General features: G+C 42.0%; 1 protein-coding gene and 1 non-coding gene across 7 annotated transcripts in view; one reads left to right on the forward strand and one right to left on the reverse strand.

Moving 5' to 3' along the window:
* Positions 1-22,628, forward strand: part of Syne2 (spectrin repeat containing nuclear envelope protein 2) — a 392,771-nt gene that overhangs the window by 196,897 nt on the left and 173,246 nt on the right. For all 6 annotated transcript variants that reach the window (XM_045155524.1, XM_045155526.1, XM_045155527.1 and 3 more), the window contains exons 39-47: positions 323-525; positions 3,507-3,626; positions 3,718-4,006; positions 5,428-5,579; positions 6,790-7,099; positions 8,664-8,828; positions 11,811-12,152; positions 19,627-19,782; positions 20,760-20,962. In XM_045155524.1, coding sequence (XP_045011459.1) covers positions 323-525; positions 3,507-3,626; positions 3,718-4,006; positions 5,428-5,579; positions 6,790-7,099; positions 8,664-8,828; positions 11,811-12,152; positions 19,627-19,782; positions 20,760-20,962 — 1,940 coding nt within the window. The remainder of the gene's footprint in view (positions 1-322; positions 526-3,506; positions 3,627-3,717; positions 4,007-5,427; positions 5,580-6,789; positions 7,100-8,663; positions 8,829-11,810; positions 12,153-19,626; positions 19,783-20,759; positions 20,963-22,628) is intronic.
* On the reverse strand, positions 21,207-21,310 carry LOC123462522. The gene has a single exon (XR_006638335.1). It is a non-coding gene; the product is annotated as a U6 spliceosomal RNA (small nuclear RNA).

The raw sequence follows: 22,628 nt of genomic DNA on the forward strand, positions 1-22,628 counted from the left end.
AAGGAGACAGGGACAAGAGCAGAGGGTATTTAGAACTAAGACAATTTGGACAAGTGAATGAGCTCTCTGGGTCTTGCTCCCGTGGCCTTCCTTGTGGTACCACACTATCTTGCTTGATGTAGTTCCCAGGAGGTCAGATGCTAATGCTAAGGTACACACACTTGCTGGAACCACTTCGGGACCTCCACCGTTCCGTTCCGTTCCGTTCCGTAGCCCTTCCTTGGTAGGAGATGTTGGGTGCCAGGTTGTGGCAATGCCATGGGAGTGGCAGACACATTGAGTCTAGCCTGTGGACTGCAGCTGCCTTTGTGTGTTTCTTAAGGATTTCTTGACGCTGGAAGGAGGAAGCAGTAAGATACAGCAGGTGCAAACCATCCTGCAGCACGTGAGGAAGCACCTGCCCAAAGCTCGCGTGAAGGAGCTCAACAGCTGGCTTGGGAGCCAAGAGCTTGAGCTAGAAAACATGGAGTCCATATGCCAGGCCCGAGCAAAGGAACTGGATAGCTGCCTGCAGCAGCTACTGAGGTAGGAAAGTGAGGGCACATCTCCATAACACATCCCAGGGATATTTTTCTAGTGACTTGTAGTGTATTCTTTCTTAGTGCCATGGATATTGGAATACTCAGTACACACACATTTCACAGGTAAAATGGAATACACTCGTTTTTTGGTATCTGTGGGGAACTGCTTCTAGGGACCCTCATGGGTGCTCAAGGCCTTTATATAAAATGGCATGGTATTTAGGTATACTTTATGCACATTCTCACATGTACTTTAATCTTCTCTGTATCACTTATAATGCCTAGTGATGTGAATGCCATGTAAATATTTATGCTACAAAGTCAAGGAATGTGGACAAAGAAGAACAAAGTATGTACATTTCAGTACAGACACAATTAAAAAAATAATTTTCACCAGGCGTGGTGGCACATGCATTTAATCCCAGCACTCGGGAGACAGAGGTAGGAGGATCACCATGAGTTTGAGGCCACCCTGAGACTATCTAGTGAATTCCAGGTCAGCCTGAGCTAGAGTGAAACCCTACCTCAAAAAAACTAATAAGAATTTTCATTTGTTGTTAGTGGCCATGGATGTTAACTCACTGATGCATAAGGCCCACCATACTTTGTTAAAATATTATTTATTTATTAGAGAGAGAATGGGCATACCAGGGCCTCTAGCCACTGAAAATGAACTCCAGACGTGTGTATCACCATGTGCGTCTGGCTTATGTGGATTCTGGGGAAATAGAACCTAGGTCCTAAGGCTTCACAGGCCTTAACTGCTAAGCCATCTCTCCAGCCCCTCATCATACTTTTTAAAACAATACTTTTGATGTTGAGTATCACATCCAGAACCTCATGGCAATTGTCTTATCACTGATCTGCATCCCCCAATTTGGAGTGTACTTTTAAATTCAAATTTGGTGCTATAAATATGAAATACAGGGAAATCTTCAAGTTGTCTAAAGCATCAAAGTTTCAGAGTCCATTCTTGGTCTGTTTACTGGGTTTTTTAAAAACTGTTTGTTTATTTTTATTTATTTATTTGAAAGTGACAGAGAGAGAAAGACAGAGAGAATGGGTGCACCAGGGCCTCTAGCTACTGCAAACAAACTCCAGACACGTGCACCCCCTTGTGCATCTGACTAACGTGGCTTCTGGGGAATTGAGCCTCGATCCGGGATCTTTAGGCTTCACAGGCAAGTGCTTAACCACTAAGCCATCTCTCCGGCCCCTGTTTTTTTTTTTTTTTTTTTTTTTTTTGAGAAAAGACTGCAGGCTGGAGTGGTAGCTTAGTGGTTAAGGCACTTGCCTGTGAAGCCTAAGGACCCAGGTTTGATTCCCTACTAGCCACACAAGGCAGATATACAAGGCGGGGCATGCATCTGGAGTTCATTTGTACTGGCTACAAACCCTGGTGTATATCCATTCCTCCTCTCTCTCTCCCTCTCATAAGTAAATAAATGAAACATTTTTTTTAAATGTGCATGTGCACCTGGGGTGCACATATGTATGAAGGCACATGTAGAGACCACAGGTTGATATCGGTGTCTCCCTCAATTGCTCTGCACCTTATTTGTTGAGACAAAGTCTCTCACTTCAATCCAAAGTTTAACAATTTGCTAGTGTAGCTAGGCCAGCTTGCCCTGAGGATCCTCTGTTCCTGCCTCCTGAGTACTTGGATTATATATAGGTGGGCCATGGGTGGTGGGTTACTGAATTTGGGCTCTCAAACGTGTACAGCAAGTACTTTAATCCCTGAGCAGTCTCCTCAGCCCCTGCTTCCTGTTACTTTGTGTGTACGTGCACGGGCACAAGCACTTGGAGAGGCCAGAAGGCAACCCAGGTACTGTTCCTCAGGTACTGCCTTCGTTTTCTTCTTTGAGACACAGTATCTCACTGGCTTGGAACTTGCACAGTAGTCCTATTTCTACCTTGTCAGAGCTGGGATTACAAGTGCCTACCTCCATGCCCACTTTTATTTAAAAATAATTATTATGGTCCCTTTTTATTTTAATTTAATTTTATTTGAGAGAGAGAAAGAAAGAAGAAAGAAAGAAAGAACGAATGAAAGAAAGAGGGAAAGAAAGGCACCAAGGCCTTTAGCTGCTATAAACAAACTCCAGGTGCATGTGCCATCTTGTGCATCTGGCTTATGATGGGTCCTGGAGAATCAAACCTGGGTCCTTAGGCTTTGTAGGCAAGTGCCTTAACCGCTAAGCCATCTCTCCAGCCCAGCTTTTGTTGTTGTTGTTTTGTTTTTTTATGTGGGTTCTGGGGACTGAACTCAGTCCCTCATGTCTCTAAGGCAAATGCTTTACCAACTACACTATCTCTCCAGCCTTATCTTCTACTCTTTGTGATATAGTTGTCTGGCTCATTGCCTTAATGAATTCTACTTTAACATACACAGTGGTTATACAGAGATATTTGGATATGTTACAAGTTAATTTTTCTCTAAAAAAATAAGACAGAGGGCTGGAGAGATGGCAGTTAAGGTGCTTGCCTGAGAGAACCCAGGTTCAGTTCCCCAGGACCCATGTAAGCCATGTGCACAAGGTGGCGCATGTGTCTGGAGTTTGTTTGCAGTGTCTAGAAGCCCTGGCATTCCTATTCTCTTGCTCTCAAATAAATAAATAAAATATTAAAAAAATAAGACAGGGGCTGGAGAGATGGCTTAGCGGTTAAGCCCTTGCCTGAGAAGCCTAAGGACCCTGGTTCGAGGCTCAGTTCCCCAGGTCCCACGTTAGCCAGATGCACAAGGGGGCGCACGCGTCTGGAGTTCGTTTGCAGAGGCTGGAAGCCCTGGCACGCCCATTCTCTCTCTCTCCCTCTATCTGTCTTTCTCTCTGTCTGTTGCTCTCAAATAAATAAATTAATTAATTTTAAAAAATTAAAAAAAAAATAAGACAGTAAAGGCCTGTTTGACTCAAAAGCTTCTATCGCTGTCTTCGGGACAGTCAACTTTTATTTTATATTCCAATCTGTCACTTGTTCTTGCAGCCTGGAAGATGATTGCAGAAACCTGAAAAAATGGCTTACTAATCAAGAAGAGAAGTGGAAAGAAATGGAAGAATCAGGAGAGAACACTGAGCTATTTTGCCAAATGTTAGCTAGAAAGAGGTATTGTATGAAATGTATTACTTGGGAATATGACTTTTCCACCGGGCAGTAGTGACTCCTATAAACTTTCAATGAAATTTGGAAATTACAGGGAACAGTTTGAATCTGTGGCCCAGCTGAACAACTCTATGAAGGAACATGGGCTTACTGAAGAGGAAGTAATAACAGAATCAACACGTTTGGTTGATAGATATCAGAGTTTATTGAGGCAATTACATGCAATTGAAGAAGAGGATAAGTTACCACCTGCAGATGACCAGAGCCTTAATGATCTTGCACATGATGTCATTCATTGGATAAAGGAGATTAAAGAGTCCCTCATGGCCTTGAATTCATCAGAAGGCCAAATGCCACTTGAAGAAAGAATCCAGAAAATAAAGGTATAACTGTGGAAACTGAATTTGAGAGGTCAGAGTGAACTCTCATTTTGAAAAGACTCGGAGGAAAACGACAAAGATTTGTTTCTTAATAGAAAATAGGATCACGGTGGACTAGCTGAAGAAATTCAAATTGCTGAGCTTACAAAAGAGAAGGACTGTGATGGATCTAAAATTATTTTAATGCGTATGGAGGAGAGAGAGTATATCGTGTCTTTAAGAGGGCAATGGCCAGTTACTCATCTTCTCTGTAGAGAAGCCCAGGAAAAAAAAAAGGTGGCAGATGAGAGCCACTAGGTGGGAGGGAGTGAGGATAGGGAAGGATGTCAGTGAAGCCCAGGCGGGATGGAAAGGAGTCTTTCAAATGGGTAGCTGCGCTCATCAAGTGTTACTGGCTATGGAGTGAGTGTGGTGGGTGAGGGAGTTTCATGCTCCCTTGAGCGCTCTCTCTCGCTCTCTCTCTCTCTCTCTCTCTCTCTCACTCTCCACTAAACATTACAGGTTAAAAAGTACACAGACAATAGCGCATGTGTGTATTGAAATCACATGAGCTTAAGTATTATGATAGGAAGAAATGTGAGCTAGAAGGGTTTGGTAGGTTTACTGGTCAGAGTTATCTAGGATTATGTCTCTACATTTCCCAAGAGAATCTTAATTGTTTTTCCAGGAAGGCAAGAACTTAATTATGTGAACAAAGGAGAGAGAGAGAGAGAGAGAAAGAGAGAAAAGGAGTTGAAAATAGTCATGGTGTAGAGACAAGAGTTGACGCAAGGGACAGTTTCCTGGAGGAAGCATTAAGTGTCTTCTGAAATATATAAAAATGCTTCGTTCATGTTGACACTCAGCCCTTCCATCTGTAAATATTAGAAGTGGCAGGAAGAACAATTTGCTTGGGTTTTTTCCTGGGGAGGAGAGAAAGGGTAGGAAAGCAAAAAGGCAGTTGGAAACCAAGGATGAACAGGAATGCAGTCAGCCCAAACAAGCACATGTTTTACTGAGAACCACTGTGAATACTGTGATGGGGAAGATGTCTTTGTTTTGGGGGCATGTATAAAAATAAAAGGATTATTATGAAACTAACCCCGTAGTTAACATCTCAGTAAATCCTACAAATAAAAAGATTTCATGGCCTGGAGAGATGGCTTAGCCAGTTAAGATGCGTGCCTGCAAAGGCAAAGGACCCAGGTTCAATTCCCTAGTACCCATGTAAGCCAAATGCACAAGGTGGCACATGCATCTGGAGTTTGTTTGCAGTGGCTACAGGCCCTGGCACACATGTGCTCTCTATCTGCCTCTTTCTCTCCTCTCTTCCTCTTATACATAAATAAATTTTGTTTTGAAAAAAAGACTTCAGGTCCAATATCCCTAAATAATGCAGATGAAGTTGTAGGACCTTTTATTTATTTATTTATTTTTAATTTCAGGAAATCATTTTACTAAAGCCTGAAGGGGACGCTAAAATCCAGACCATAATGAGACAAGCCCAGCTTAGCAAGACCCCAGTGGTCCAGGAGACCCTTAGTGATATCAGCAACCAGTGGGACAGCACACTCCACTTAGCCAACACGTATCTAAGGTAAAGGCCTTCCTCCTGTTTGTTGCCCAGTGAATCTGTAACAAGTATGTTTTGTCTGCTGCCTGGCTTTGGATAAGATGTGTTATTAAGAGGAAGCCCTGTCTGGGTGTCCACAGAGGATGAGTTCTCCAGACGCCATAAGAAACAGCTCGGTGATGTCTCTGTGGCCGTGTTTTGTGTGACTGGCACATTGACCTGTTTGGTTCTTTTTTTTTTTTTTTTTTTGCTTGTTTGTTTGGAAAGATTTTATTATAGAGATTAGGAGAAAGAAATCAGGTAAAAACTCTTGCAAAACAGGAGGGGTTCTTGTCAACAAATTCACAGTCATGGCACCCTCACTTCCTGCTTCTATACCAAGCCTGTTCCCCCGTGGTGTCCTTCTGGGAACACTATAGACTAGCGAATCCTTTTAAACAGCTACTCTAACAAATTATGCAATGTGTAAGCAAACGTTGATCAATGTTGGCTGAATCCTATAGACATTTTTCTGGTGAAAATGCTTATTTCCTGTCATGTCTAAAATGGTACATTTTGTGTTTAAAAATGCTCAATCTTGGGTTTTCCAAAGGAGACAGATCAAAACAAATGTTTCAGCATAAACTAGTTAATTGTTTTATAGACTGAATGTTTTTTTTTTTAATTTTTTTTTTGTTGTTGTTCATTTTTTATTTATTTGAGAGCAACAGACATAGAGAGAAAGACAGATAGAGGGAGAGAGAGAGAATGGGCACGCCAGGGCTTCCAGCCTCTGCAAACGAACTCCAGACGCGTGCGCCCCCTTGTGCATCTGGCTAACGTGGGACCTGGGGAACCGAGCCTCGAACCGGGGTCCTTAGGCTTCACAGGCAAGCGCTTAACCGCTAAGCCATCTCTCCAGCCCTAGACTGAATGTTTTTATATAAATGTAAAATATAGGACATTATATTTTAATATAGTAAATACGTGTGGACTACAGTGAAGCCTAAACTCTTACTCTCTGATCAAATTATGTGGCAAAATTATTCTTTAGTAGCACTCAAATAATTTCCATCCTGATGTCTGAGTTAAACTGAGTGCTATTTAAATTGTCAAGGTGCCGAATGAGTCTCTGGGAATAATTTGTGTTTGTATTTGTTAGTACCCCTCTTTGTAATCTATATTGAATTAGAATATGTGAAATGGCTCTCCATTTCACTGTCATTTCATTTCTGAATCTTTTGGTGACATGTAGCCATCAAGAAAAGCTTCTGCTGGAAGGAGAAAAGTATTTGCAGAGCAAGGAGGACCTGAGGTCAATGCTCATAGAACTGAAGAAGAAACAGGAATCGGGCTTTGCTCTGCAACACGGGCTACCCGAGAAGCAAGCCCAGTTGAAAATTTATAAGAAATTCCTCCAGAAAGCCCAAGATTTGACCTCCTTATTAAAGGAGCTAAAATCTCAGGGAAATTACCTCTTGGAATGCACTAAAAATCCCAATTTCAGTGAAGAGCCTTGGCTGGAAATCAAACATCTTCATGAAAGTCTTCTTCAACAGCTCCAGGTGAAGTGGGGAATAAAATGATTCTTATTGTTGTGTGGGCTGCTGGTCTTGGTAAACTCAAAGCTTTCAAGCAATTCGTTTCTACAAGAAAGAAGGAATCTAACCAGTCCTTTTCGCTGATTTCCTCACTGAAATTTCTCCCTCCAGGAGTTATATAGGTTAAGGTTCTTTAGTAATCACTATGAAGATGCCAGTGTGAACATTATCCACTCTGTCCATCCACTGTCCATCTATCCATCCATATACACTTACCCACCCATCCACTAGCCCATCACTCACAGTAATAGGTTATACCAGTTGTCTTATGAGTGCCTTTCCACATCTTTCCACATGATCTGGAGTCAAAAATGTCATCTTCTTGTAAGGGACTATATTCTTTGAATAGAACTGTTTATAATTCTTTCCCCATCAAAAGCCAGAATCAGCATAAGGATTACCTGAGTAAGAAACTCTACTTATCCAGGTCTGAGGGGCCGGACACACAGTAACATATATCTGTTTGGCTGGATATTTGTCCCTTTACTACTCTTGCAGATTTTCTCATCAGGTGGGGTCATCTTCTCTTATCGCAGGGCGAGAATCTGAAGAACGGGTTGCTCTTGATTAAGGAATGCTTTCTTCCTAACACATATATGACTTTGATTAGTCCCAAGAACCTCATCTCATATAAGGCTCATTTCTAAATGTGAATTCTTTTCTTTTTTGTTTTTCTATTTTTTTTTTTATTCATTTGCAAGCAGAGAGGGAGAGAGGAAAAAAAAAAATGGGCACACCAGCCCCTCTAGCAGCTACAGATGAACTCCAGATGCATGTGCCACCCTGTGCATCTGGCTTTATATGGGTACTGGGAAATTGAACCTGGGGCATTAGGCTCTGCAGGCAAGCACCTTAACCATTGAGCAATCTCTCCAGCCCCCAATTCTTTTGTTTTAAAGCAGATCATTAAGGGACTTCATGTATTACAATTGTTTGTAATTTAGCTGGACGTGGTGGTACACTTCTTTAAAGGCAGAGTAGGAGAATATTGCCATGAGTTTGAGGCCACCCTGAGATTACATAGTGAATTCCAGGTCAGCCTGGGCTAGAGCAAGACTCTAACTTAAGAAACAATAAAAAAAAAATGGCCATGAATATATAATTAAATCACAAACAATTTTGAGTTTTTTGTTGTTTTTCTAGGTAGAGTCTTGTTCTAGCCCAGGCTAACCTGGAATTTACTATGTAATTTCAGGGTGAATTTACTATGTAATTTCAGGGTGGCATTGAACTCATGGCATCCTTCTACTTCTGCCTCCTGAGTGCTGGGATTATAGGCTTGCACCACTGTGTCCAGCCTCTGTTTTGTAATTCATTTGGTTAAGAAATGAAAGCATGTGAAAAGCAATTAAGAGTCATTCTAGGGAAATGGAGATTTTGTGGCACATCTTCAGCACTCACAACTCTGCCTAAGTTATGAGCATATTCTTGTTTCAGTGTAAGTGTGTATGGATGAATTATAGAATTACTTTTTGGATGAAAAATATAGAGAAAATAATCTGTAAACTATCAATGGCTCCACTTTTAGGATTCTGTACAAAAGCTGGAGGGTCATGTTCAAGAGCACAGCTCATACCAAGTATGCATCACAGACCTGAACGCCGCGTTGGACCACCTCGCTGAGGAACTTGCCAGTCTCTGTGATACACCTGCAATTCAAACAGCAGCTGAGGACAAACTGCAGAAGCTACAGGTATGCAGCAATGTCCAGGCAAAACAGACATTTTGAGGAAAAATTCAGTCTTTATTACAACCCAATAACTCAGCATCTTTGGTCAGCATATCAAATGCTATTTAGAAATGTCTCAGCAGTCTAAAGAAAATGGTAATATGATTCCTTTGTTTTGTTTTGTTTTGTTTTGTTTTTTGAGGTAGGCTCTCACTCTGGCCCAGGCTGACCTGGAACTCACTATGTAGTCTCAGGGTGGCCTCAAACTCCCAGCGATCCTCCTACCTCTGCCTCCCAAGTGCTGGGATTAAAGGTGTGCACCACCACGCCCGTTTTTTTTTTTTTTTTTTTTTTTTTTTGAGGCAGGGTCTCACTCTAGCCCAGGCTGATCTGGAACTCCTCACTCTGGCTTTGAACTCATGGTGATCCTTGTACCTCAACCACCACCCAAATGCTGGGATTAAAGGCGTGTGCCACTATGCCCAGCTGGAAACAACATGTTTCTTTAATGGTCAGAGACCATTTGCAATGTCAGTTGTTTGTCCAATGACTCAGTGGGACTTTAGTGGTATTTCTACCCATGAGCAGCCTCTATTTTCTGGATATCTTTTCTTTCCTTTTTCTTTCTTTCTCCTTTCCTTGTCCATTTTTTTTTTTTTTTTAAGTATGGCCTCACTTTAGGCAAGAGTTACCTGGAACTCACTCTGTAGTCCCAGGTTGCCTTAAGATTCACAGCAGTCCTTCTGCCTCTGCCTTCCAAGTGCTGGGATTAAAGGTGTGTGCCACCATGCCCGGCCCTTTTGGATATCTTTGTTTCAGAAGCAATGATTCCAGGGGATTCTCAGAGGCCCAAGAATGCAGGAAGCATGAGATGGTATTGCTGCACATGTTCTAGTTTAGCATTTTTCAACATCAGTGGGTGGCAATTGTGTGATTTTTTTTACCCTATTAGTTTCATTCTTGTAGACTCAGACCTCTCCCTAAAGGTAGGGCCCATAAGGTTCCCTCCCTCTCCTTCCACCCCCCATTTCTGCAGCAACTCGGCCTGTAACAATGAAGATCACAGCCTTTTACCTACATCCATACAACAGAGCCTTGTATTTTCATTGCTTGTACAACTAGCTCAGCAGGCCTGAGTAGCGCCCTCTGTAGGAAAGAACAGAGCATTTTCTCAGCTACTTCCTTCTGGTCTCTAGTCTAAGAGTGCCTGGGGTGACTGACACCTGGGATGTCACAGCACTGCTGCGTGAGCTGGGGGCCGCTCCTCTTCTCCACTTGGGGTCGTGGCAATCAGCCAGACTCCTGCACAGTAGCCTGATGTGGAAACTAGGCTGCCTCCCTGTTTCACAGTGGTAACCTGGTAAATGCTGGGCATTCACCCTACACTGGGTGATATGTGGATGCCAGGGAGAAAGAAGTATGAATCTCCAAGTCCTGTTAAAGAATTAAGGTCTGGCCTTTTGTTCTAGCTGGCAGGGGCCTCAGGAGCTGCCAAGTTCAGACTGCTTGTTTTACGCACAGAAACTTGGCTCCACCGAGCTGAGGAGCTCACAGGGCACGCCAGGCATGCCGGTCAGGGCCAGCAGCTCGGTCTTCTGATTTTGTTGTAGCAGGGCCTTTCTCTGACTCCCCAGTGGACATACATCTCTGCTTGAGTGTCTCACAGTTGCATTTGTAGTGCATTGTATCAACAACTTAAATAAACAAGGCTGGCTGGCTTAGTGGTTAAGGCACTTGGCTGCAAAGCCAAAGAACCAAGGTTCAGTTGCCATAGACACTTGAAAATACTGCATTTTACTCATTTAGAGCCCCCTCCAGCAATTGGCTGTTACATAAATGAATGAGTCAATATTTATGGTCCATTATGATCAATAAATCCTATGCAGTCCATCTAGAACTAGAAGATGATTCCATTTCAATAGTAACATGAAGGTATGAGTCTGGAGCTTTGAAGTTAGTTTCATTCTTTCTTGATTTAATATTGATTGACTTCCTACTGCGTTAACATAATTAATGTACCTGGCCAAGCTGGTGGCACCCATTCATAATTCTTACAAGCGTTTGTGAGGATGAGGATGAGGCTAGGACTGAGGCTGAGGCAGGAGGATCCAGAGTCTGAGGGCGCCCTCAGCTACATAGCAAGTTCCAGGAAAGATTTGACTATAGTATGATTCCATACACTACACAGATTAGTTTCTCATCACCCATAAAATTTTGCCTTTAATTTTAATATTACTACTAGATTCATCTGCACACATTCGAAGTGCCTCTTTACTTTCCATGCTACAGACTCTTATTTAGAGTTTGATTAGGGAAAAACCTAGATTTTCTTTTTATTTGGGGGGACATAGTGTCACTGTGGCCCAGGCTGGCCTCCATCTGGTGGTCTGCCTTTCTCTGTCTCCCAGTGCTGGAGCTAGAGGCACACTCCACACTTGCCTGAAAAGACCATGTCTTGAGTAGCTTGCTGATTGCCTCCCATGGTTTATGAGCATTTCCTGCTTGGCTTATTGCAAACCTTCTGGTAACTTCCAAAAAAAAAAAAAAAATCTATTAAATGGCTTGATGTGATATGTATGTTCCCTTGGTTTAAAATTTGCCCCAAAGTTTCTTCATTGAGGTAGGCAATGATGCATTCTTTTAGTAATATGTATTTTCTACTAGTGAAGCAGATTACTGTGTGATTTACAAAAGTCAATTAATTCTTCTGAGAACTGAAGGGGATACTTTTAAAAATTTTTTTTTTGTTGTTTATTTTCATTTATTTATTTGAGAGTGACAGTCAGAGAGAAAGAGGCAGAAAGAGAGAGAGAATGGGCACGCCAGGGCTTCCAGCCACTGCAAACGAACTCCAGACGCGTGCGCCCCCTTGTGCATCTGGCTAACGTGGGTCCTGGGGAATCGAGCCTCGAACTGGGGTCCTTAGGCTTCGTAGGCAAGCGCTCAACCGCTAAGCCATCTCTCCAGCCCGGGGATACTTTTTATAAGTCTCTTCTCTACTCATAGGGACTGAAGAGAAGACTCAGTATAGAAGATGGTGCATTAAAGAAGATTCTAGTGCTAGCAAAATCCATCAAGAAAAATACATCTTCAGTGGGACAGAAGATTATTAAAGACGATATAAAATCACTTAAGTGTAAACAAAAGCATTTGGAAGGCAGAATTGAATCTGCTAAGCAGGAGGCTGAAAACCATCTCAACAGCCTTCTTCAATCAGAATGCTCTACAGACGAACACGAGAAGTTTGCTCCGCCAGACGGAGAGACGCCGGCTGCTTGTGATGCGCCGGAGTCCACTCAGGAGTCTGCGATGGTGGCGAAGTTGGAGGGAGACTGGGAAATGGACAAGGTAAGCGTCGTGATTGCACTGAGACGTTGTGCCTGAGAGCCAAGAGAGTACGCCGCGCTGAAGAGAGCCGTGAATCAAGTGTTCTGATTTCATAATTAAATCCTCAAAGTGCTGCCTGGCTTTGAAGCTCACTTGTCAAAAAGAACCCTTAGAGACAGCCCGGATTTCACTGGTGAAATATAACTGTTCAGTCTGTTAAAATGTCAGTCATCGATTTAGGTTTGTTATTCTCACCGAAACATAATCAGATGCAATTTCTTGGGTCAAGGGCACAAAGGCAAATTAGAAAAGGCAGAAGAAAATGTGCTTTAGCCATTTCCTCAGGGGGGGAAAAAAAATCCAAGAGCTTAATTTTCCCTTCCTTTTGGTTGATTTGACACATGAAATCAGAGACTTTTGGATAGGAAAAGTTTCCTTTCTTTCTCTTCTTATGTTAACCCTATGCTGCACATACCTTTATTGGGTCACTTAGTGTAAGAATGTCAGAGTTCAGACGCCTACTTTTCTCTAGGGTGAAGGAAGAAGAACGTTTTCATGTAACCCAGTGGGGGCATTTTCTTGTGACTCTTAAAAGTTCTTGCCTAGGGCATGAAGATTTCAGGTGGAAATGGCAAAGGCACAGAGTGGGAAAAGGGGGGACAGGGAGGGAAGGAGGCAGGGATCCAGAGGACGAGGGAGGGTGGGCAAGAGGGCTTCACAGTGACCAGATTAGAAAGGGTCTCCCTGGCAGCACCCTCCCACAGCCTGGGTGTGTGGCAGAATAGCTAAGTTAGAGCATGCAACTATGATTCTTGTCAGGCTTTTATGGTGTAATTAACACGGGTGAAGAGAACAAGTGTTTTGATTGTTTGCTGTGGCCCCAAACCAAAAAAAAAAAAAAAAAAAAAAAAAAAAAAAAAAACCCTATTGTAATAGTGAATATAATCACTTAATTCATAAAAAAGTTATTGAGACCTATTTTGGGCTACTTATGGTAGATTATGGGGATACAGCCATTACAGCTTCTAACCTCACACTCTTTAAATGTTAATATTCATTTCATATGCCTTTTTGCAATCAAGAGGGACTTTTTAATCAGATTATGTTAAATAGCCTCCAGCTGAAGTTTAGAAAGACTCTTCTTCTTATTTATTTATTTATTTATTGCAGTGTTAGGGATCAAATCTTTTTCTTTAATAAATCCTTTAACCTGAGAATTTTGTTGAGGGTATGGTTTCACTTTTCAGAAATTGCCATACTAACATGTATATATTTAAATCTATGGCTGAGGAAGTGAGATGAAATTTCCATGATATTTTAGATCTGGACCCTTGATTGAATTTTTATTTTCTTTAAGATTGGAAACTGTAAGGCAGGTTTAGAGACCAAAGTTACAACCATTATTATAAAGGATGAAGGATGTGGGTGGTGATAATCCAATTGCATAATCAATCCAACTGTGTAATTTTACAAATGTAATTTTTTTTGTTCATTTTTATTTATTTATTTATTTATTTATTTATTTGAGAGCAACAGAGAAAGAGGCAGATAGAGAGAGAGAGAATGGGCGCGCCAGTGCCTCCAGCCATTGCAAATGAACTCCAGACGCATGCGTCCCCTGTGCATCTGGCTAACATGGGTCCTGGAGAATCGAGCCTCGAACTGGGGTCCTTAGGCCTCACAGACAAGTGTTTAACCGCTAAACCATCTCTCCAACCCACAAATGTAAATTTTTAAGAGTTTGGGGGCACAAGCACTGGCCTACTTTCCTTCTCCACCTGCCTATATAGGTGATGATATGATGAAGAGTGAGGATTGTCTCATCTCTTAGGATTTTATGTACCCACAAAAGGAAATGATAAAGAATAAAAAGAGAAAAAGTCATACATTTCCTAATTATCAATTTTCAAAAACAATCCTGAAACGAGAGCTCACCTTAACTCATATTTATTGATGGTTCTTGCCCCATTCTTTCCAGGCTATAATCTATGTGACATAATTGCTTTAAAATTCCCAAAGCCTGCCTGATGTTCCTCTTTTTTTTTTTTTTTTTTTTTTTTTTTTTTTTTTGAGGTAGAGTCTCACTCTGGCTCAGGCTGACCTGGAATTCATTATGTAGTCTCAGGGTGGCCTCGAACTCAAGGCGATCCTCCTACCTCTGCCTCCCAAGTGCTGAGATTAAAGGCATACACCACCATGCCCGGCAGACATCACTTCTTAATTAGTATTTAGTGTTTCTGACTTGTTTTCTTAGTCCTGTTCAAAATTTCCTGAGCACTTGTGGTGTGACGTTTAAAAAGCATCTGTAAAGGGAGACAAGTGACTGCACTCATAGGCAGAGTGTGCAGGGCTTCCGGTTGTGGGTGATCAGGAGCAAGGTTGGGGTCGGGCCAGTGCTAGAGAGGGACGAAGCCCACTTGCTGGGGAGACTTTTTAGTGCTGGAGTGATTGTGGTTTGTTTCTGCTGCTGTTTATTTTGGTAACTCAGTGTGTGTGGGGCACCAACTATATACTGGCACATACATATACATTTATGTTGCATATGCATATGTGTATATCACAGACACCATGGTTGGGCATATATCCCCTCTGTCTTCAGAACAAACTTCTCTGTTTTCTTCTGGCCAATTTTCAGGTCTTGCTTCTTGCTCTAGAGGTATTTTTCATAGTACAAGATTTATCCCTTTTCAGGATAACTGGCTTTCATAGTACACATGCAGCCATTGCCTGTAAGCAAAGTGCATTTGAGAAAACGTTCCAAGGGCCTAATATCTTGGGCTTGTATATTTAGAAAATACCCATGCTAACCCTATTTCAGGCAAGAGGATTGAAGTCCAGAAGACCTGTGACAGGAACCCAGGCATCCTATATGCCCAGTCTGATGCTCCAAACTCCACCCCACAATTTTATAAAAAGTGTTACTGAGGTGGAAAATTAGAGCCCAAACCAGGCATGGTGGTGCATGCCTCTAATCCCAGCATTTGGGAGGCATAGGTTGGAGGATTGTCATGAGTTCGAGGCCACCCTGAGACTACATAGTGAATTCCAGGTCAGCCTGAGCTAGAGGGAGACTCTACCTTGAAAAACTAAAGGAAAAAAAAAAAATTAGAGCCCAAATAAGTCCAATAAATATAAAATAGATTTTCTTCCTTATGTGATATTTTGCACTTTTACTACTTAATACATTAATGTACTCTCTGACCTTCATTGTATAGGTGTCTTCATGTACCTCCAACATTCTCTCAAACCTCTGTTCTGTTTTAGCTCCAAACACTATTTCTATCATTCCTAAACAATGTCAAATCAACCATTGCTAGGTTACTAGTTCCTCAGTTTCTTTCCATGCCACTTAATTATTCAGAGGTTATTAATGTTGGCAGTGGGAGGGAAAATGAAATATTATTTTTTTCATCTAGCTTGGATTCATTTATGAATCCAGTCAGTACAAGTTGATTGAATTAGAAACAAGGATTCAGACATAGACATGGGTGCCTGTTCTTACGGTGCTTTTAGTCTGTAAGCTGAGAGACACACCAGTTATAGACAGCAACACCATGTTGGGATGAGCGTTCAACCAGACAGTGTTTGTGGGAGGAAGGGATTTATTTCAAGCTCACAGATCCAGGGGAAGCTCCATCAATGGTGGAAGAAGCTGGTCCCCTTTCACAGATCCAAGCAGAGAGAAAACACTGCAGTAAACAAAACACCAATACCAGCACACACAAACCGCAGATCACAGACCGCTCTCTTATGCCTTTGGGCTGGAATTCAGATCCACCTCCAGTGACACCTCCTTCAGCCAGGTGGCTGGAGATCCAAGTTACAAGTTTAACACCTGATTCTATGGGGGACATACATTCAAAAGACCACACCGATCAACTAGTTACACCAATGAAAGTCTACTCACTGAAACTTAAGGAAGGAAACCAGCCCCATATTGGCCTTTAACAAAGCTGTGGGAGTCGGATGGTGGTTTGGGAAGCAGCATCTTGACTGCAACGCCCAGGCTGGTTGGAGTTAGCGGAGCTTGGCCTAGGTGTGGGGGGCTTGGTGTGGAAAGCCAGTTTTGCTGGAGGGGAAGGTAGGAGGAGTTTCAAAAGGTGATTAAGAACTCTATGGCTGGTGCACAGTGTGAAAGGCAGCAGAGAGTGACAGTGAGGCCTGAGAAGTGGAATGGCTGAGTCACTGCTGCCTCTCAGCACTATGCTTCAGGAATCCCAGCACACCTGCATTGAGACAGGAGACTGAGACAGGAGCGTTTCCAGGAAGCTCATAGACCAGCGAGTCTGGTGAATGGGATGAAGACTGACAATGAAAAGGAGAGACCCTGCCTCAAACAAGATGGAAGGCGAAGAGTGACACTGGAAAGTTAGTTGTCTTTTGACATCTACAAGCACACCAGGCCACATGTGTGTGCCCACACATGTGAACACATATGCACACATGTCATAGGACATTATGCACAAAAAAAAAGAAGAAAAGAAAGGAAATTAACCTGTACTATTGACAGGTCATGAATGGTAGATGTAGAATTTTGGCTGTCGTGGTTATCCATAGGCAGGGACTGTTGCCCCACTAGGAAAAGGGATACGGATGCTCTTACTGACTTGCCTCTTCTGACTGTTCACACTGGTCAGAATAGAAATTTTAATTCAGTAACCAGCTACTGGAAACCGAAGGGATCGTGCTTTGTAACTAGTAATACAGGGATTTTAGGATAATAGTTAGTTCTGATGAGGAAGAAATGAAAGGAGATGGGATTATTTATTTAGGCTACTTTAATATAGAAAGTTATATAGCTGTGTTTTCAATAATGTGTTTTTTGTTATTTTTGTTTATCATTAAGAAGATCTTGTGATTTAAGGTAAATTGTTATACCAGTAAAAAAGTAAGGCAAAGGGTGGTGAGCAAGGGAAGAGGGAGATGACAGAACTTTCCATGAGCCAATCAGGGCTTGAGCTGGGTTCCAACCTCCCTGGCATGAGCAAAGGAATGTTGCCTGTTAAATTTGAAATGTTCGTTTGAGGTATTCTGTTAGCTTCTCTACCATGAGCAAAGGTGGCTTGCGGAGTCAGGAAGTGAGTGATGTTTGGGGATGATTTGAGGAGTTTCAGCATACTTTTTCTGACCACTGAAGGCAGTTGTTGGGAATGTCGTCCATGTTTTCCTGTGTACCCGCAGAGTCCAGGTGCCGGCTCAGCAGGTAAGAGAGACCAGGCGCTCTGAATTCTTTGTAGATGGTGGCAATAGCCGACTCCCAGGCCTAGTCTGTAAGCCTGGAGCTCAGGCTCTCTTCCTCTGAGTGGATTTAACGGGTGGACAGGAGCTCAGAGGAGGCAGGCAGTGCTTGTATCCCTGTGACTCACTGGAAAACCCCTCTGAATCCTGCCTGCCCAGGACCCCTGAGGTGTGGCCCCTCTGTCTTCTTTCATTGCCTCCCTGGGTCTCCCCCCAAGATACTGTCCTCCATGGAGATCATCACCACAGTTTTTTTCTTTTTTAAAAAAAAAATTTTTATTTATTAACAGACACAGAGAGAAAGACAGATAGAGGGAGAGAGAGAGAATGGGCGCGCCAGGGCTTCCAGCCTCTGCAAACGAACTCCAGACGCGTGCGCCCCCTTGTGCATCTGGCTAACGTGGGACCTGGGGAACCGAGCCTCGAACCGGGGTTCTTAGGCTTCACAGGCAAGCGCTTAACCGCTAAGCCATCTCTCCAGCCCATCACCACAGTTTCTGTGAGCTGGCAGGAATGTGCGAAATCAATTTAGTCATTTATAACCTTTTCAGACCAGTGACTTGTGCTGGGTGTCATTTCAAATCCAGCAACCCTGAGTGGCCGAAGTTTTCTCACCAGTTAGGACTGGTGAAGCTCCAACGTTTGCTTTATCTGCATAAACTTTTTTTTTTTTTTTGAGGTAGGGTCACACTCTAGCCCAGGCTCACCTGGAATTCACTATGGAGTCTCAGGATGGCCTTGAACTCACGGCAGTCCTCCAACCTCTGCCTCCTGAGTGCTGGGATTAAAGGCGTGTGCCACCATGCCTGGCTCTGCATAAACTTTTAAGTTTAGAACTTCTGTAGATTTGCAGGAAAGTTCCCTTATTTTCCTGCATACATTGTTAATATCTTATAGTACTATACAGGAAGAATTTATTGTTTGTTCACATATTTATTGTTTTGAGGGTCTAGAGATTGAACTCAGAGCCCCGAACATGCGAGGCAAGTGTGCTCCACCCTTCCACCAGTGTTACTGACATGGCGCCTAGTATATGTAAGTGCTCTGAAAACACTTGCTGAAAATGAGTAAATGAACACAAATGCCCCATGTGTCCTGGTGAGAACCACAAGTTCTAAAAGCTTTCAAAAATGACATGGGCTGGAGTGATGGCTTGGTTAAGGCACTTGCCTGCAAAACCTAAGGGCCCAGGTTTGATTCTCTAGGACCCACATGAGCCAGATGCACAAGGTGGCACATGCATTTGGAGTTTGTTTGCAGTGGCTGGAGGTCCTGGCACACCCAAACTCTCTCTCTCTCTCTCTCTCTCTCTCACACACACACATACACACACACACACACACACACACATTGTCTTCATCTCTCTCTTTTTCTTTCTGTTTGCCTCTTTCTCAAATAAATAAAAAGCATTAAAAAAATGATCAAAGTACATGATGTATAACTCATTCTGCTTTACTTAGGTCTACTTATTACCAAGTGGTTTAAGGCATAATACATCCTCATTGTAACATAACCTTGCTGTTTATTAATGGTTTGCTTTAAGCTCTCAGTAGTAGCTGGACTGATGTCTCAGTGGATAAAGTACTTGCTTACGTACTACAGTATCTGGGTCCTGCTCCCCAGAACCCACACAAAGCTGGTTGCTGTAGCTCTAGGGTCTGCCTGCGGGGTGACGAAGGAGGCACGGCCTGGCAGTTCACAGACCAGACAGCTTAGTGTCCATAGTTGTGAACAACGCGAGGCCCTGCCGCCAGCGAGGTGGGAGGTGAGGCTCAACACGGAAGCTGCCCTTACACCTCCGCAGGTGTGCCACGGCACACACACTCACACGTGTGAACATGTTCACATGCATACGCCCAAGAGAAAGAGAGAGGAAAGAAAAGCCAAACTATAAGTAGATAAAAGAGCCCCCGTTACTTGCCTGGTCTTTCAAAAAAGTGAAAACTAAGTATAAATTTGGGAATCTCTGGCTTTTACCGTATCTGTTTTCTTTCTTTTAAGACCACATACTATGCATTGGTCTGTGAAGGAACAATTCTCTATTCTATAGTATCTGTCCAAAATGTTCCACTCTGGGGTACCAATGTTGGTATTAATTATTACAGGGAAAAATCATCTTTGGCGGTGCTCAGGTGTACTTCTCGAAAGTCTTTAATCTGAGTGAATAGAAGTAACTAGATTGTTTTTAATCAAGAAAAATAAAAATGAATCATTTGGAAGGCAAACTATTCAGCAATTAATCTTTTTATGTTTTCAGAATTCAGCTGTGGAAATGATTTTGTCAAAACAACTTCCTCTCAGTGCTCAGGAGAGCATGAAAAACACCGCAGATGAGCAGAAAGTCAACGAGCTGCAAAACCAACCTTTAGAATTAGACATTATGTTAAGAAATGAACAATTAAAAGAGATAGAGGTATGGAGACATGAAAAACACTGGCAGCGTGATTGCATCATTTATCCCGTGCAATAATGACCAAAACTGGTTTGTACGGAGTGAAAAGTCTCATTTAACCTTTGCCTGATGACCAATTTGGTAACTGTATAATCAGGTGCTAATCAGTAAGTTGTTTAAATCTTTCCACTGAAGAAGTCGGGAAGAGTTTAATGGACATTATAGTCTTCTTTCTTTTTCACAAAGTTCCTGAAACTTCTTTGGTATCAAAATTGGGAGATTCTGACTTGGCATCATTCCTGTGTATAGTTGTGTGTATTCTCCGGGTTCTGACCAATCTTTAATTTTTCCTAATGACCAATGTGATGGAGTTCTTTGTTCTTACAGCAGTATTGATAAGCAACATCAGTGTGCTTATGTATTTCTGGCTATGTAAAGTAAAATCCAATACATGGCCATGTTTATAAAAATGACCCATACTATTTTAGACAATTTTACGTATTAGTAAACATGTATCTATAACAGGAAAAGAGGTGATACATGTACATGATAAAAATGATAGCTGAGTGTGGTGAGTGTGGTGGTGCACTCCTTTAATCCCAGCACTGGGAAGACCGAGGTAGGGGGATCACTGAGTTCGAGGTCAGCCTCAAATTACAAAGTGAGTTCCAGGTCAGCCTAGGCTAGAATAAAACCCTACCTCAAAAAAAAAAAAAAAAAAAGATTAAATTTTCCTTTGGAAATTATAGAAACTTCTATGACAATGGGCTCATCTAACTGATAGTAAATGTGGGTCCAGTGGTGAATTTTGGTCTAAATTCTAACATTCTAGTGAAACCAAATTGTTTCAAAGTCATGGTCATGGTTTTCCTGTGGACAAGAGGACTATTTCACACATTGCCTTGGGATAGGATGTGCTCTCAGGAGGGAGGAGAAAAGGAATGCTCATGTTGGGGTGAGCTCGTGTCTACCTGCTGATTCCTGTGACTTGTTTTTAGGAGCTATCTACCCAGTTGGAAGCCAGGAGAGCAGCCATTGAGCCTCAGGAACAAGCTCACTTGGACAGACTGCTTCAGGCACTTACTGCTTCAAAGAAAAATAAAGAGAGCCAGTATAATCTCCTCCAAGGTTTCCAAGAACACCTGGCTGCAGCGGAGGCCTCACTGGGAGCCATCTGGACAGAAAAGGAAAGTCTAAAAGTGTAAGTGTGAGACTTGGGACTTGTGTCCATTGGTTCAGTCTTTACTCCCTTAGAGAAGTCCACAGTGCTCTGAGTTCATAGTGTGGAAAGATATCATAATCTTTTTTTGTTGTTTTATTTCCTTCCAGATTCCTGTGCTTGGTTTCTTTTAAAACATATTGAAAACTAAACTTTAAAACTGATTTTGTACATCACGAGTAATACTTAAACAGGGGGATCATATATCAAAGAAGAGTTGACTTTAAAAAATATGGAACGCTTCACACATTTGCATGTTACCCTTGCGCAGGGGCCTTGCTAATCTTTTTATTGTTCTAATCTTAGTCTGTGTGCTGCCAACATGAGCACAAGATACCATAATTTTATAATAACACTATGTAAACTAATTCCAGAAGAAGCTGGCTGGTTTGGGCTGCTACAACAAAATGCCAAAGACTGAGTAGCTTATAAAGCAAAAAAAAAAAAAAAAAAATATTTCTCACAGCTATGAGGTTGGGAAGTCTAAAATCTAGGATGCTAACATGTTTAGTGTCGGGTGAAGGTTCACTCTAGTGCACAGATGTCACCTGGCTTTATCCACTCAGAGTATAAGGAGCAGGGAAGGCCATTCTTATTTATAATAGCTCCATCTCCACCTTCTAATCACCTGATCACTTACTTCCTAATTCCGAAAGTGATCGGTGAGGTTTATACACACACATACACACAATGAGAGTTGGTTGGGAAAAGGGGAGAGGACACAAACATTGAGACCATGCAGAAACTATTTAAGAAAACTATGTTGGAAGCCAGACATGGTAGCTTATGCTTGTAATACCAGTACTTTGGAGGCTGAGGCAGGAGGATTGCCGTGAGTTCAAGACCAGCCTGGGTTCCAGTGTGAAACCCTGTCTCAAAAAGCCAAATCAAGCCAGGCAGGTTGGTGCATGCCTTTAATCACAGCACTTGGGAGGCACAGGTAGGGGGATCTTCGCGAGTTCAAGGCCACCCTGAGACTACATAGTTAATTCCAGGTCAGCCTGAGCTACAGTGAAACCCTACCTCAAAAAAAAAAAAAAAACAAAAAACAATTATCATCAGTGTTGGATTCATGGTAAATATATGTGTTACTAGTCCTATGTTTTACATGTGAACTTAGTAAACAATTCCTAGCATAAATGTCTGTAAAATAGATTTAAGTTATGTGGAATTCAATGTTATTTTTGATAAGAATTTATTCTAAACTGTGGGATGAGAGAAATGTATATAGTTTCTAGTACTGGTATAATTGGCTTAAATTAGTACATATTGGACTATCTATCTATACACATATACACATATTGGAATATATATATATATATATATATATATGGAATATATATATGTGTGTGTGTATATATACATACACATATTGGAATATATATATATATATATATAGATAGATATATATGTATATATATATATGTATATGTATATAGTTTGTTTGTTTTTGGTTTATCAAGATAGGGTCTCCAACAGAGAGTAAGTTAGCACCAAGAAAATTGAAACAACACTTACTTTTTTGATAGACAGATTGATAGGTGTAGGCCCTCTTGTTCCATGAAACAAGCAAGGGTGATGTTTTCCTGTGAACCAGATACCAGCACAAAGGGGAAGGAGAACAACGCAGAGAAAAATCAACTCCTAC

Source organism: Jaculus jaculus, chromosome 7 (assembly GCF_020740685.1).
Source record: "Jaculus jaculus isolate mJacJac1 chromosome 7, mJacJac1.mat.Y.cur, whole genome shotgun sequence".
NCBI classification, from domain to species: domain Eukaryota; kingdom Metazoa; phylum Chordata; class Mammalia; order Rodentia; family Dipodidae; genus Jaculus; species Jaculus jaculus.